The 15899-nt window shown below is 43.8% G+C and overlaps 1 protein-coding gene across 1 annotated transcript in view; it reads left to right on the forward strand.

Moving 5' to 3' along the window:
- Positions 1-15899, forward strand: part of CFH (complement factor H) — a 91169-nt gene that overhangs the window by 51633 nt on the left and 23637 nt on the right. Inside the window, exons 24-31 of the mRNA XM_087829060.1 lie at positions 4395-4591; positions 4708-4887; positions 8304-8513; positions 9452-9658; positions 10364-10540; positions 12093-12266; positions 12457-12639; positions 13155-13345. Coding sequence (XP_087685186.1) covers positions 4395-4591; positions 4708-4887; positions 8304-8513; positions 9452-9658; positions 10364-10540; positions 12093-12266; positions 12457-12639; positions 13155-13345 — 1519 coding nt within the window. The remainder of the gene's footprint in view (positions 1-4394; positions 4592-4707; positions 4888-8303; positions 8514-9451; positions 9659-10363; positions 10541-12092; positions 12267-12456; positions 12640-13154; positions 13346-15899) is intronic.

Below are 15899 nucleotides of genomic sequence, written 5' to 3' on the forward strand. Positions count from 1 at the left end.
ACAAAAACGGAGACGGACACACCACAGGGGTCATAGTGTGTGGTGAACATGGTTGGTCTGATACGCCCACCTGTCATGGTAAGTACTGATCTTCAGGATTATCCAAATAGACAAAATCTGTTCGTAATGTATACGGGTTTTATGATTCTACATGCAAGCTTTTATATTCTGTAAATATTATATCATATTCTGGTCACTCATGACCCAAACTGTATTTTTTTACAACTTCCTGAGCAGTTTCCTCCCCAGTTTGTGCCTGGCGCCTCCCAGCTCCGGGGTGCGTCCCTGCAGGTCCCGAGAGGATCTCTCTAGTCTCTGATTTCGAATATCTCTGAGGACTGTTGCGTGACTCTCCTTTATGTCTGCCAGTGAGCTGTCTGTCTTTCAGGGTTAGAAACAGAACTGCAGTCTGTGGGCAGCTGGGCGGATGGAGAATATTCCAGCTCAAGGGGACAGTATGTGCAAAGCTTGGAAAACAAAACAGTATTTGGGAAATAATCGGGGATTCTGCTGAAGATGATGGAGACTTTTAGGTGGGAATGGGGATAGATGGACAGCTGAGAAGGTGAGGCGCAGAGGACAGATTTGGGACACGTTCTGGTGAGAGAAAACACAGGGAACGTTACTGCATGCTGGGTGTCAGACAGTAATAACCAAGGGACTCGCATCTTTACATTTTTCATAAGAAGGCAGGCAAATGGATTCGGCTTTTTGTAAGTGGGTGGGTGCGGTAGAAGGAGCACTGAGAGGGACAGCTCAGCTTTTGACTTGGGCACATGATGGTTGAGCTGCCCGCGGACGGTCAAAACTGGGTTATAAACTGTAGAGCCCAATGTTTAGGTGCAGCCAGGTCTCCAGGCGATGATCACCATGTAAGTGACGACATCTCCGAGGGAAGGGGACAGCCTGGGAAAGGCAGAGACCTCGGGGCTGAGCCCTGAGCTTCCCGGCCTGTTTGAAGATGTCAGGCAGAAGGGCCGTGGGCAGCAGAGCGGAGAGACAGGAGCCCCCGGGGGGAAAGCGTTGGAATGGACGCTGTGGCAGGTGTGCAGAGGGAAGGAAGGGGTGAAGCCAGAGGAAGGGTCGCTGGCGGGTTGATGGGGTCCGTGGCGCCGGCCCGCGCGGGCTCCGGCTCCATCCCACGATTTGCTAAGGCCGCGTCTCGGGGCAGCCCCAGAGCTCATCCGAAGGGGCGCCCACGCTTCCTAATCTGTACAGTGCTTCAGTGTGGACAAACATCCTAGTATTTTTTAAAGTGTCTTGGTCATTAGACTCCATTCTCCATGGGCACTTCTCCCACAGTGCCTGCCAGGCAGCACCCCCAAGGAAGCCGCAGTCTAGCCACATTGCTGTGGGGACGGGGGGCTCCTTCTAACTCAGCTGGTGCGTCCTGTTCGAAGAATGTCAGATGGTGGCGGATTTGGCTACTTAGAAGCCAACAGTAAATAGACCAGAAAAGGTTTTGGGTGGGACGGATGGAGCAGAGCCTACTAGTACCTGCTGAAGAGAGACGATTAGTCAGAAATGTGCACGGCCGCGGGGATAACTCCTCCAAGAAGCTGGCTGCCTGGGAACCGGCGCCCAGGACAGTGCTCAGTGAAACGACATGCGGAAGGAAGTAGTTTTGGGGAGAAGTTGGTTGACAGCAGAGCCCACCGAATGCCGAGGAGTGTGTAGTCCAGAGGGAAGCAGGCAGGGCTGCGTGCCTGAGGTTGGGAGTCCCCGGCAGGGTGGCAGGGACAGGCAGCCAGAGCTCCTGTGGAAGCCCGAGGCTTCGTGGCAGCAGAGCCCCTTCCAACATACGTGTACATACTGACTTCAGAGAGAGGAAGGGAGAGGGAGGGAGAGAAACACCAATGATGAGTCATTGATCGGCTCCCTCCTGCTCGCCCCCTGCTGGGGGTCAAGCCCCAACCCGGGCCTGTGCCCTGACCGGGAATCGAACCCCGATCTCCTGGACCCCAGGTCGAGGCTCAACCTCTGAGCCACACCTGCCGGGCTCCTCCCAGCTTTTTAACAGGCGGATGGAAGGAGCAGGGATGTGCGACTCTCCTGCTGTGAGGAAGCTGGAGTTGGACGTTTCTGCTCCCCTTGACCCAGGAGACAGGGTCGTGTGACAGGGAGCGTACACGGGAGAAGGGAAGCAGGACCACAAGGCTGAGTAGAAAAGGTTTACAACAGGTTTCAGAGAGGGGGAGACCGACACACGGGGACTTTACGACCAGGAGAAGTAGATGCTCCGTGTCTAAGGCCCGGGTGATCGCGCTCCACTCAGGCTGTGCACACGCACCTAGTCGGCTCCACGTCGGCTGAGAGAAAATGGTGAAAAATACGAGGCGTCTGCCTTTTGAGAGCTTTCCTTGCATTATGGGGGGAAAAATGACAAAGCCAGTGAACCAAATGAACAACTGTGTCTAAGACATTTTTATATACCCTGTGCGCAAAGAAACAAAAGAATCTGAGGGCTTCTAACATAGGAGGGATGGAGGGCTCTGTCTCACATAGGACGGCGCCTGTGCCCAGAAGGGCTGAGAACCATGAAGGACGGCGCAACAGCGAGAGCAAGAACTGACCTGTGTAGAAATATTCAAGGACCGTAAAGCCTGGAGTCTGGATTGACAAAGGGAGATGATATAAGATGACACTGGAAGTGTAGGCAAGAGATGGATGCTAAAGAGTCTGGATTTTACTCTCTGTAAAAGGGCGGGGCTTTAAGGTGATCATAAATGCGTTTTCTGGGATTAGAGGCAGATCCAGGTTGTATGAAGACAGAAGTTTTATACCTTCAAGGGGCCTTCTTTAAACACACACACACAGACACAAAAACATGCAAAATCAGGAGTATGACAGGAAAACATGAAGGAAAATATGAGGAAGTGATAAGAGAGAGCAATAGAAACCAAGGTGGCCAACACGGCTTCCTATCGAAAATTTTATACCTTATGACCTTGGGAATGCATTGGTAGGAATTGATTTAATTTATCAATTAAGTGACTTTTAACGTTCCTCTACTGAAATATATTAGAAATGCCTCTCTGAGTGTCCTGGTTCCCCACTGGTATTTAAACAAAAATGCCAATTTTTATTCAAGCATGTAGTTTAAAATTGGAGCACTAATGTTTTGGCTTTTTACATGAGGGAATAGTAGTGTTTTGATAATACCGAAAATGTAACATTTGATTTTATAAGTGTTGGTGATAAAATCAGATCCACTGTAAGCAAGTAGCTTTTACAGGACACATCTATTGCTGTCCTGAGAATCCCATATGGACTTGAAGAATGTATTAAACATGACAGATAATGCATTTCCAGGGAGATTTTTATTTGATGCCTCTGTTTATGCAACACCCAGCAACTTATTTTTGCATGACATACACAGTTTACTGACTAGACATATGTTCTCATTAAATTATTTAACTTTTTATAGAGAAAGAATGCATCGTTCCCGATATAGAACCAAACTTACTTGCTCAGCCCCAGAAAGACAAATATGTCGTTGGAGACGTACTGAAATTTTCCTGCAGACGGAGACTTAAACTTCTTGGACCAGATTCGGTTCAGTGCTACCACTTTGGGTGGTCCCCTAACCTCCCAACATGTAAAGGTGAATATTTCTCTGGCAGCCGCTCAAATGAGAATTAGAACTTTGGATGTTAATTTTGCTTTTCTCTCTGAATTTTCTATTGGCTTCCAGTGTGTCTTATAACTCAGTGCGTTAAGCCAGAGATAAACTTTGGAGGAACACGTGTTGGGTAGTAGATACCTCAGATTTCCTTATTTAAGAAAATAATCTTCAGTTGTTTTTTGAACTATATATTGGAAGTATCCATAGATAGACATAGTGTGCCTGACACTGCAGCGACCTCTTTAGTCGTATTTTTTTCACCACATTTCACCACTAATGTTGGACGTTTCTGTCAACATGGGCCTCACCTCAAGTTGCCCTGATTGTGTCTAAACAATATTCAAGGGTCATGGAGTTAATTCAGGCCCGTGGGTAACTGAGAGTGAAAATTCGTTGACTAAACGCTCGCCTCCAGTGATGGTCTTTTTAAAAAGAGTTTTGATGAAATGTTTCCCTGGAATGTGACTATCACTGTAAGTTACACAATTATATTTTCTCATTGGTTTGCATATGTTTTTAGGCCATCTAGAATATTGAACATGTTTCCTGGGCTTAAATATACTTCCAATATGCTAGTTCGGTGTAAGTAACAGAACCGGGAGACGTGAATGTGGGGCAAAGACCATTCTTTTTCCTTTCTCAAAGAACGTGCTAATAAAGCGGGTCATGAATGATAAATTTAAGAAAGAAAAATCTTCACTTTCCTGGATTTTAAGTTGTAAATTAATACAATTTTAAGTTGTAGACGATGTGACCTTGAACTATGCAGTATTTCTCCCGTAGCTGTGGTACAGGCGTGCGGTCCACCTCCCCCCCTCCCCGCTGGGGAAACCACAGAGACACCGAAGGGACACTATGAGCACGGTGAGGTGGTGGAGTATGTCTGCAACCCGAGGTTCCTGATGAAGGGCTCTAGGAAGGTCCAGTGTGTGGACGGAGAATGGACACCCCCGCCCGTGTGTATTGGTAATGTGTGCACAATATCAGTCTCTCTCGACTTCACTCAGCACTTTGTGTTTCTACTCATATACGCGTATAAATTACATTTTAAAGATGAACATATGTCTGTGGAACTTTCACAGAGGAGAACAGTACATGTGGAGATATACCTGCTCTTGATCACGGCAGCGTGTCCCATGCGACTCCTCCCTATCACCATGGGATGTCAGTAGAGTTCAGTTGCGGAGAAGCATTTACGATGATCGGTCACAGATCCATTACGTGTATCAGGGGAAACTGGACCCAGCCACCTCAGTGCATTGGTGAGAACACACTTCTGTAGTTGACGTTTAATAACATGTAATCGTTTTATTGTAAAACTCGACTTGCAACCACATTTTTGAAGTTCAGAGATATTCCTGAAAATGTCAGGTTGTAGATTATAACAAATCCTAACATTCATTGTTTATAGTTCAGTGGTGTGTACAGAGGAAAAATAGAAACCAGCAATAACATTGTATGTATCTGTCCCTGATCTTAACTTTGTTTGCTTGACACATGTGAAGCTCAATTTTACGTATAGACATATGATTAAAATGTTCCGCCCCAGTGATTATTCTGTACCTCCCTATAATCCAACTTTCCACTCTTCTGAAGATGTTTTTTTTCTCCCAATAAACAAAAATTCTTTCAGAAACCAGTCATCATAGGGCATATGACAGCAACCATCACACATCCTTTTGACTACAAAGCTTCCTTCAGTCATCTCTGGAAAAAGATTCATTTTGTCTCCCTCAACACTCTGGACCAGTCCTAAAAAATAAGATGAATTCTCAAGCCTCTTGTCTGTTTTAAATTAATCTCCTCTATTTTAGTTTTATTTTCAAGGTTGCATTGCAAAATCATTACTTTGGCCACTTACTTGACTTTGTTTTGTTTTGTTCAACCTCACTTGACTCTCATCATTAGCAAATTATTAACAAATACTACCTAAGACCTACACTGATATCTTATCAAAATCAAAAAGGATTGTCAGCTGCATTGCATTTTTGAAATACGTGGCTGTATAAATAACTTCTATAGTCTCTATATAACTCGTAGCGAAGCCAGCAAAAATTGATTATTATGGCATTATAATATCATTGGATAGTAGGATGATCTGATGTATAAAATAGCTTCTCAGAGATTCTAAGAATATATACAAAATAGGTTATGACTTAAAGACCCAGTTCCTTATTCTGGATTTTGGTGATCATGCCAAAGATATGCTTAAATATTCACATTCTGTACATTGCACCGTAGATCAACTTTTATTGTTATTTTACATTAAATTTATTTTAAAATGTAATTAAACTAGCAATTTCCTATCTTCTACATCCACAGATAGTTTTTTTTTTCCACTTAACGTTTTAAGATTGTTGATTAATATAATGTAGAGATGTTTGAGATCAAGTAAAAATGGATATGAAAATTTGCGTATTTCTCAAGCGGGACCACATTTAGTCATGAGATGACTCTACTACGTAGATCAGACAAAAAGTGAACCTCCAATGTTCTTGCAGTCCCCGGAGTGCAGAAGGTCTTTAGGATGGTGGTTGTTTCTGCAGTTTCAACACTGGACATAGGACTATGCTCGTACATAAGAGCTCGCCTCATGGACATGCTCAGGAATGACTTTGCTGGTGGAATTTATAGACCTGAATTCTAATTTCATTATACTCTGGACTGTAGAGTTATATTTATGTTAGTTGTTTGGATACTCCTAATTAGTGTTTTCAGTGGAATATTTCCATTTTATAGCAACAGGTGAACTTGCAAAGTGTAAATTACCAACGCCGACCGCATCTGAGAGAATCCAGTTGGAATGGGTTGACTCTGAGCATAATCGGCAAATGACCTACTCATGTGGAGGGAAGTCAGGGCAGAAACACTCAACCTGCGTAAATGGGACATGGGAGCCTGAAGTGTCCTGCAGAGGTGAGCTCGTTTACAACATTTTCAAAACGTATTCTTTTTCTTCTTACCTTGTAAAGGGAGTCTCTGTGTCTTAAAATTTTTTCATTAGCTATTTATTATGTATAGTTTTGCAGCTGGAAGGTAATTGAGAAAATAACCGAAACACTGTTTCTGAATATTAAGTGTATCGTGCATTCGTCAGCTATATAACAAACCGCCCAGAAATATGGTGGCTTTAAATTAGCATAGGACAGTGGGCGTGCCCATTACTGTTGGAATACAATTGCTGCCAATTTCTCGTGTTACAAATGTGCCTTTGCCTATAACTCATGTGCTTATCTAAGGTCTGTGGATGCATGTGTCTACCTACGTATCTGTCTTTGTAGGCATCCATCTGTCTCTGTGGGTATCTACCCATCTACTCATCTGTCTTTGCGCGCGCGGGTGTGTGTGTATATATAAATGTCTTTATTGATTTCAGAGAGAGGAAGGGAGAGGGAGGGAGATACAGAAACATCAATGCCTCCTGCGCGCCCCCTACTGGGGATCGAGCCCGCAACCCGGGCCTGTGCCCTGACTGGGAATTGAACCTCGATCTCCTGGATCCTAGGTCGATGCTCAACCGCTGAGCCACGCCGGCCAGGCTGTCTGTTCACTTACATCTGTCTTGAAAACACTGAGTTATTGCCACCACCAAATTATAATAACACAGGGTTCGTTCACGTTTCCGCTTTTCATGTCTTGCGGCGCCTCTATAACTGTAGGGCACCTTGACCCACTGTCCTCAATATTTGTACCAGTTTCCTCAGGCTTAGAATATACAGAAAGCGTTTTACATAAACCTTCCAAGACTGATGGCGGAAGGAAGAAAAAGTAAGGATCTGTGTAGGCCGTGAGAATATACACCCAGGGCGGTGTGTTAGTGACGGATAAGACGAAACAGTGTAAGGTTTAAACGCGGACATAGCATTATAACTTGATCTTTTGGGATGCCTATTACTGACCATTTCCTGAATTATTCTTCTAATATTTCTAACTTGCGATTTTTCACCAAGAAACCTAATTCTTGTATTTCTAGAAGCGCCAAGGTGCCCACCCCCACCTCAGATTCCCAAATCTCAAACTATGACAACGACAGTGAATTATCAAGAAGGAGAAAAAATATCTATCCTGTGTCAAGAAAACTTTCTAATTCAGGAAGGAGAGGAAATCGTGTGCAGGAACGGGCGCTGGGAGTCGATCCCGCGCTGCGTGGGTCAGTAGCGGGTCCCAGCTTCAGCTGCCTTTCGGTGGGGCCCTCCCGCGTCCCTGTCGCCTTGTGGGGAGCAGCGCATTGCGGTCCGGGGGCGGAGATCAGTCTGCACCGTTCCGCTCCTCCTGAGAAATGAGCACAAACGGAAACGGCGGGTGGCTGTGGGAGTGCCAGAGACACACCGGCTGCTTATGCGCATTTTAGGCCAGAAGATGAACAGGGGTGACGGGGCTCCTGGGGCAAATGGCCGGTGGCATGGGCTTTCTGGAGCCCTGTGTCTTTGCAAGTTTCAAGTGTTTTTTAGTTATTAAATCATTTCATTTGTTCAAATTATCCTTACTGTAAAATCCCAGCCATCAGAAGGCTTCACTGTCCCATCGGAAGACTTCACTGTCCCATCAGAAGGCTTCACTGTCCCGTCGGAAGGCTTCACTGTCCCATCAGAAGGCTTCACTGTCCCGTCGGAACGCTTCACTGTCCCATCGGAAGGCCACCTTGGCGCCTGACCCTTGCCCTCTGCTCTTTATACAGAAAAGGCTCCCTGCCCCGAGCCGCCGCATGTGGAGCATGGACACGTCGAGTCCCCTGGCGCCGCGGAGGACGGAGAAGAGACCCCGGGACCCCAGCTCTACGCACATGGCACCAAGTTAAATTATGCTTGTAATGACGGCTTCAGATTGTCTAAAGAAGATGGGATAACCTGCCACCTGGGGAAATGGGGGACTTCACCTCAGTGTGTAGGTAAGACAGCAGGCAAACTAAAAGCTTATTTTTGGTACAATAATCATCATGCCTTTGATGAAAATAATCATCAAAGGCATAATTCTTTAGATGTACAAATATTCCAAACCATTTATATATTTATGTGTCATTTATATATTAACACATTTTACCAAACAATTTTTGCATAAGCAAACCAGTCCCATTTTTGTTCATTTTATTGGTTCATAATGAAATCACTTTTAATTTTGGGGGGGGTTTTCCTACTAAAACTGGAAGTGTAGTAAAATCAAACCCAGCTATTCATCTAGGTCTGCATAGTCATATTCCTACATATTCATTTGGGTTTTAGTGAAGGCTCTGCTAGCAGGCTTCTTAAAAAATTTATGTTCTTCCTACAAATTTATGTCCCTTCTTTTTTTAAAAATATATTTTATTGATTTCAGAGAGAGGAAGGGGAAGAGAGAGAGAGAGAGAGAGAGAGAGAAACATCGGTGATGAGAGAGTCATTGATCAGCTGCCTCCTGCACACCCCCTGCTGGGGATCGAGGAGCCCGCAACCTGGGCATGTGCCCTGCTCAGGAATCAAACCGAGATCTCCTGGATCCTAGGTGGATGCTCAACTGCTGAGCCACACCCGGCCGGGCCCTGCTATGTCCCTTCTGATCTCTTACAATATATGCTACTTTTATTAAGGTGATTAATTCTCATGTGTTTCTTTTTATTACTCATGATTGGGTAGAGAACCATTGACAGCCCCATTTTTAGATATGTTCCCATTTTTGTATCAAGTTCTTGGTTCAAGCTGACAGCTGGACACAAAACACAATGGTGGTTTTAGAAGCATTTGTGTACCTTTTCTGTGATGTGATATTGGCACCTGCTGGTCATTTTCTTTCAAATAAGAGTACCAAATATGACAGCCAGTATATGAAATAAGTTACATTTCAGTTAATGAAATATGCATTCTTTTTGTGTGTGTGTTTTTTTTGGACTTCCTTGTGGACCACCACCTAAGATTCCCAATGCTAATATGTATAATGTGTTAAACAGTTATCAATATGGGCAAAAATATACGTACAGCTGTCTCAAAGGATTTGGAATTCAAGGACCTGCATCTGTAGAATGTGAAGGAAGAAAATGGTCCCCTGAACCAGAATGCACAAGTATAGTGTACTTAATTTCATTCTAAGGCTGACAAATATCTATAATTCAGAGCATTAATGATACAAATATAAAACTGCAGTCATTCTAGAAGGTACCTCTAGAAAGTTCTGGATTCTGGTAGAGAATTCATAGCCCCAGTAATATGAAAACTTTGGCAACAGGGGCCGAAGTATTTCATTTTGACGTCATCTGAGTTCACTTTCCACATGTCCAATGGACATCCCATCGCTCTTCCTGTATCACAGCTGGTCCCTGCCTACCAATCTCAGCATTATTCAATTCACCTTTTAGTTTATCAGTTATCTCCTTATAAGTACATAATTTTCAAAGATGTTTGATGTAATTATGGGAAACAGATTTAGACAGAAGCAAAACATAGGAATATGTACATGCTGTAGGTGGTCCGTATGGACAAATAAGAATTTGGATGTAAGAAGTGGGTCTCAAGCGTTACCTGTCTGCCCATCTCCTCGGGCTTTCAGTATCACCGTTCCTAGGGTACACTTTGGATAAATGTAGAATCATTCAGTGTAATTAAGTCACGACTGCTAACATATTTCCAAGTTACAAGAAAAATATTATACAGGATGCATTGGTTTGGTATATACCTAATATTCTAGAGTATAATTATTGGCCAATATGTGTTTTTAAAGCTTTACTGAACAAGTATATGGGTGTTTTTTTGTTTTTTGTGTGCGTTTCAGAAACAACTTGTTCTCAGCCACCCAGCATTGATAATGCCATCTTTGTGGGCCCGAGGAAGACATTATATAGGTCAGGAGACCGAGTGACTTATAGATGTCAAGAATATTACCAAATGGATGGATTCAGTTATGTAACATGTAAGAACAACAGGTGGATAGGATCTCTAACATGCAAAGGTATGTTGATGAAATTTTAAAATTTATTTTTATTATTACTTTTTAATATGTCTTTACTGATTTCAGAGAGAAGAAGGGAGAAGGCGGAGAGGTGAGAGAGAGAGAAACATCAATGATGAGAGTCATTGATCGGCTGCCTCCTGCACACCCCCAACTGGGGACCGAGCCCGCAGCCTGGGCCTGGGCCCTGACCAGGAGCCGAACCCCGATCTCCTGGGTCAGAGGTCGATGCTCAACCAATGAGCCACACCAGCTGGGTGAAAATTTGTTTTTAAAGTGTCTTTAATAATATAATACAAAATTGCTTCTTGCATCAATAAAAAAAAGACATAGGTTCTGGTTTAGGCCAGACCGAGGAAGGTTAACGCCTTAACCTAGAGGAGTGAGTGTGTCCTCAGAGGTGGGCGTTGGAGCCCCAGAGGTCTCAGCCGCATCGGAGTCCCTGGGGGATTGGTAGGACTGCAAATGGAAATCCACAGGCTCAGCTACCTCGGAATCAGAAACTCCAGGGCTGTGACCCAGAAACTTGAAGAATTCCCAGCAGAGTCTACGCACACATTTTTCCGGGAACAGTAGCTTTCGCCTGTGATTCCTTTATATCCACCTGAACCTCTCCCGGGAGCTGCACATTGCTCACTGCAGCACGTGTAAGCACGCCAATGACTGAAGAGTATTTTTATAAAAATTATAAATTCCGTTTTCCTCAATTTCTGTTTGGATCTTCTAAGTGGTCTTCTTCCTTCACCTGCTTGGTTATCCCTCCGAGCAGGGATTCTTAATTTTTTCTCGGTGCGTCTTTTTCTAAGGACCTGAAGCTACAATTCAAAAGCATGTTTGCAAACCAAATTCTGATGCCAAATAATCTCTTTATTATGAGTTTCTAGGGTTTATAAATCCATTTTGAATTTATATAATTTATGTTTATTTTATTAAATGTGAAGGAAAATGACCAGAAAAACCATCACCCTTTTTTTCTTTGCCTTTAAAAGAAATTGTTTAAATCTGTAGTGAATTTATTGGGGTGACATTGGTTAATAAATGGTGTTGGGAAAATTGGACAGATACAAGCAAAACAATGAAATTGGGTCACCTTCTTACACCCTACACAAGAGTAAACTCAAAATGGATTAAAGACTTAATGTAAGATTCAAAACCATAAAAATCCTAGAAGAAAACATAGGCAGTAAAATCTCGGACATTTCTCGTAGCAGCATTTTCTCAGATGTGTCTGCTCGGGCAAGGGAAATAAAAGAAAAAATAAGCAAATGGGACTACATCAAAATAAAAGGTTTTGCACAGCAAGGTCATCACTTTGATGGGCCTGAAAATCTCTATTAACCTTCGAGAGAGGATGGGGAAGAAGCTTAACTCACCCAGAAAAATATTGCTTTATCTCCTTTGTCGCTCTTCTGTGTAAATTTGTGGGAATGTCCAGTCTTAATGACAGGTGAACTGCTGGCTTTAAGTGCCCAGAAGCAGGTGGGAATCCCGTTGGCCGATGTGCGTTCTCACGAGCGCGGCTTGGGGACCCGTGTTGTTTCCTTCTGCTCAGATACTTCCTGCGGCAGCCCCCCCGCCGTGGAAAACGCCTTTGTGCAAAACAACATGCCCCGGTATTCGTCTGGCGACACAGTACGTTACGCGTGCAAGAACTCTTTGGACCTCTTCGGCAACCCAGAAGTGTCATGTTTAAATGGGACCTGGACAGACCCACCTCAGTGCAAAGGTAGGGTGTCAGTCCCCGTCCCCCGTCTCTGTGCAAAATACTTGGAGTGGGCACCTGGCTCTAGTGCTGCGGCCCAGCCGCCCTTCATTGGGTGATTCGGGCTGAAAGGGGCCAGTGTCCCTTCCACCTAGCCCACGGCCACCTGAAGATCTGCCGATCACTCAGTAAATCCAATAACATCTCTTTTTAGCGTCCAGATGGATATGTGGGCCCCCTCCTGCTATTGACAATGGAGACATTACCACGTACCCATTGGCACACTATGCCCCGGGGTCTTCAGTGGAGTATCAGTGTCAGTCCTACTACGAACTTCAGGGAAACAGGAAAATAGAGTGTCGCGATGGAAAGTGGAGTGAGCCACCGAAATGCTTAGGTGAGTCCTTTACTGTCCTTGTGGGCCCCGGGAAATACATGCAGTGACTGTCACGCTTTGCTGTTTAGAACAGAACTTTCACGGACTATCAGCCACTCTCTTAGATTCTTGACAGCCAAATAGTAATACGCGAGGTTACCAAGTTTGAGAAATTCGTGAGCAACCAAAAGCTATTTGTCTTTATTTTACTTCATTTTCCCCATCACCATTTATTCCCCTGCACCCTCCCCACCTCCGCCCACCCCCTTCAGCGATTCTTCAGTGAAAGCTCTTCATAGTGGACTCGGGCCGACATGTGATGATCACGCGTTACAGATAGTTCCTCATTTTACTGCCATTGGTCGTCTTAAATGACTTACGTGTACATGATGGGTTTTCAGTGCATTGGTTTGGAAAAGATTTTGAGAATAAATTCCTGGATCTGTGTAGAAGATTCTACATGAAAATCTAAAATTCTGTGGAAAATATTTGGATACTAATTAATGCTTTATGTTCCCTTTTTTTTTTTCCTTCAGACGCTTGTGTAATATCAGAAGAAACCATGGAAAAACATCACATAAGGCTTAAATGGATAGATGCAAAAAAAATTTATTCAAGAACAGATGACTATATTGAGTTTACATGTGAATACGGATACAGAAAGGTGTCACCAGACTCTGCATTCCGAGCACTCTGTCTAGAAGGGAAAGTGGCATATCCCACTTGTGCATGAAATGACAGCTACGTGGCAGTCTTAAAATCAAAGTAGGCACATTCATTCAGAATTTTTTTATTATTAAGCCAAATTCTTCACAATTTAGTTTTTCAAGTAGGTTTAACTCATTTTTATTCATAACTCAAAGTTTGTGTTAAGTATTATGTGGACGATGTCATTAGAATCCGAGAGACCAATGAATCACTTCCTAAAAGCATCTCATTAAAATGGGAGAAACCCAAAGGCTGCGTGTTCTGTTCCTGAAATGTCTGTGGCCCGAACTGAGCTGCGTTCCCGGCCCGCTCCCACCCCGCGTTCCCCTCACTTCTCGAAGCTTCCTCACAACCGCTGAGGCTTTTGAGACTCTTATGTCAGAGGAAATGGGAAGACATGCTTGTCTGCACCTTCAACATAAAATTACTTCACAAACACGTAAAAACCAAACTCTGTCACACCCGTGCTGCCAATTAGACGTTAAAGGTTATTAGTTAGTGTTGCTTCTCTACCAGTAGCTTAATACACCCCAAAAGTGACGAGATGCGAGACCCTCTGCATGTCCATCTAGCAGGTGTAATAATTCAGACAAATCATAGAGAGGTGCTAGAACCTCAGTGGGGCAGAGCCGTTGTAACACGGACATGAAAACTGATGAAATACAAGGTCAGGGACAGTCACACCCGCACATCCGCACAATGTGCCCTGAGCGGTGCCCGGAAGTTTACAGGACAAAGGCCGGGAGGAGGTACAGGGACGCGCTCCCTCCACCGCAGGGAACCGGCGCGCGGGTCTTCAATTCCTGTGTTTCCCACTTCTCTGTCCTCAACATATGTCCCCCCGAACCACAAGACATGCTAGTGTAACATAAACAGACCCCGAGGGCAGGAGCGTGCGGCCTGAGAGGCGTAGAGAACTCTGCCACGGCCAGGCGGACACTGTCAGGACAGACTCCCCAAGGGAGGCTAGCGGGCCATCAGGCAATCTCATAGGCTTCTGGTTCCCATAGGGGTGTGTTGTCAACCTGTTGAACAGCCCCCCTCTTTGGTAGATGATACATGGCCCCCCGTGGAGTTTTCGTGTGTACTTTGTACCGAATGTGCTTTCGTGCGCTAGTGTTGTAAGTACCATCTGTTTGGGGTTTCTCTGAACTTTCTGATGGACACCAGTCTCTTTTCCATATTGTTGTTTTCGTTTAGAGACAATAGGATCGTCACATTTCATCTCACACTTCTGTGATATAAATTAGAAATAGTCTCCAGGTTGTTACTGGCTTTTGGAGTTCATGCTCATTTTCTGAGCAGAAAGTTTTGAATTGTATGTTCTTACAATTATGACCCGGACTGAATGTACTCTGTGTGCGGGTGCGTATTTCTGGACTCCCTCCTTCCCACGACACCCTCACACCGTGATAAACTGACTATTTTCCATCTAGGTATTTAGGGTTAAAAACCTTCCGGTTGTTTTAAGGAATTTTCGAATCATGTTGTCAGTGATTTTGTTGTTGTTAAATAGGGTCCTTTTACTTGGGCCATATTGAAAGCATAAATTAATTGAGAATTGACATCTCACTGATAGCAAGTCTTCCGATCCACAAACATCATGGGCCTCATCATCTATTTGTCTTTAAATTTTTTCTCAGTAATGTTTTGCAGTTTGCAGTGTAGCGATCTTACCAATATTTTGTCAAATTTATCCCTTAATATTTTAAGGGTTTTTTTTAATGTTTATAAAAGATAGTGTTCTTTTTAACATTTCATTTTCTAAGATTTTTTTCCCCCCAATATAAAGAAAATGCTTTTGTGTATTAGTTCCAGTAACTCTCTTTTTGTGAAATTCTGAGAGTTTTTTTCAATTACAAATTCATATTCTACGCTCTCCTTACGCTGTTCACGCTGTTTTCCCTGCCTCAGTGAATTGGAAATCACCTGGGCCGAATGTTTTATCATTAAGACACTTTTCATGTCCTCTGGTGTTTCCCTTTTGAACTTCATTGTATCTGATGTTACCAGAACCACTCACATTTTACACAATTGCTTAATACAAGGTTTGCAGTTTTCAACGTTCTGTTTTTATGGTGTCACTTTTTTTTGTTTTGTTTTGCTTTTTAAATATATTTTTATTGATTTCAGAGAGAGGAGGGAGAGGGAGAGAAACATCCGTGATGAGAGTCATTGACCCGCTGCCCCCTGGGGACCCCCTGACCGGGATCGAACCCCTGACTTCCTGGATCCCGGGTCGATGCTCAACCGCTGAGCCAGGCCACCGGGCACGGTGTCATGTTTTGTAATTGGCGTTTAGTTTTAATTTAACATCAGTAGTGAATATTGATGGCTTATTTATGCCATTTGCTAATCGCTGCTCATTTGTGCCATCTGTGTGTCAGCATTCCTGAGAACCCCCTGCATTCTTTCCATGAGCCTGTGCTTTCAGCATTTCATTTTATACCATTTGTTGGTTATTAAGTGTCTGTGTTTTTAGTAATTGATCTAGGGCTTTTCATATACGTTTTTGGCAGTCACAGTAGTAGATTATTAATGAAAAATGGAGGGGCTTTTGCAAAACTCACTGA

The sequence above is a fragment of the Miniopterus natalensis genome, chromosome 21 (genome assembly GCF_054644295.1).
Source record: "Miniopterus natalensis isolate mMinNat1 chromosome 21, mMinNat1.hap1, whole genome shotgun sequence".
Taxonomy (NCBI): Eukaryota; Metazoa; Chordata; class Mammalia; order Chiroptera; family Miniopteridae; genus Miniopterus; species Miniopterus natalensis.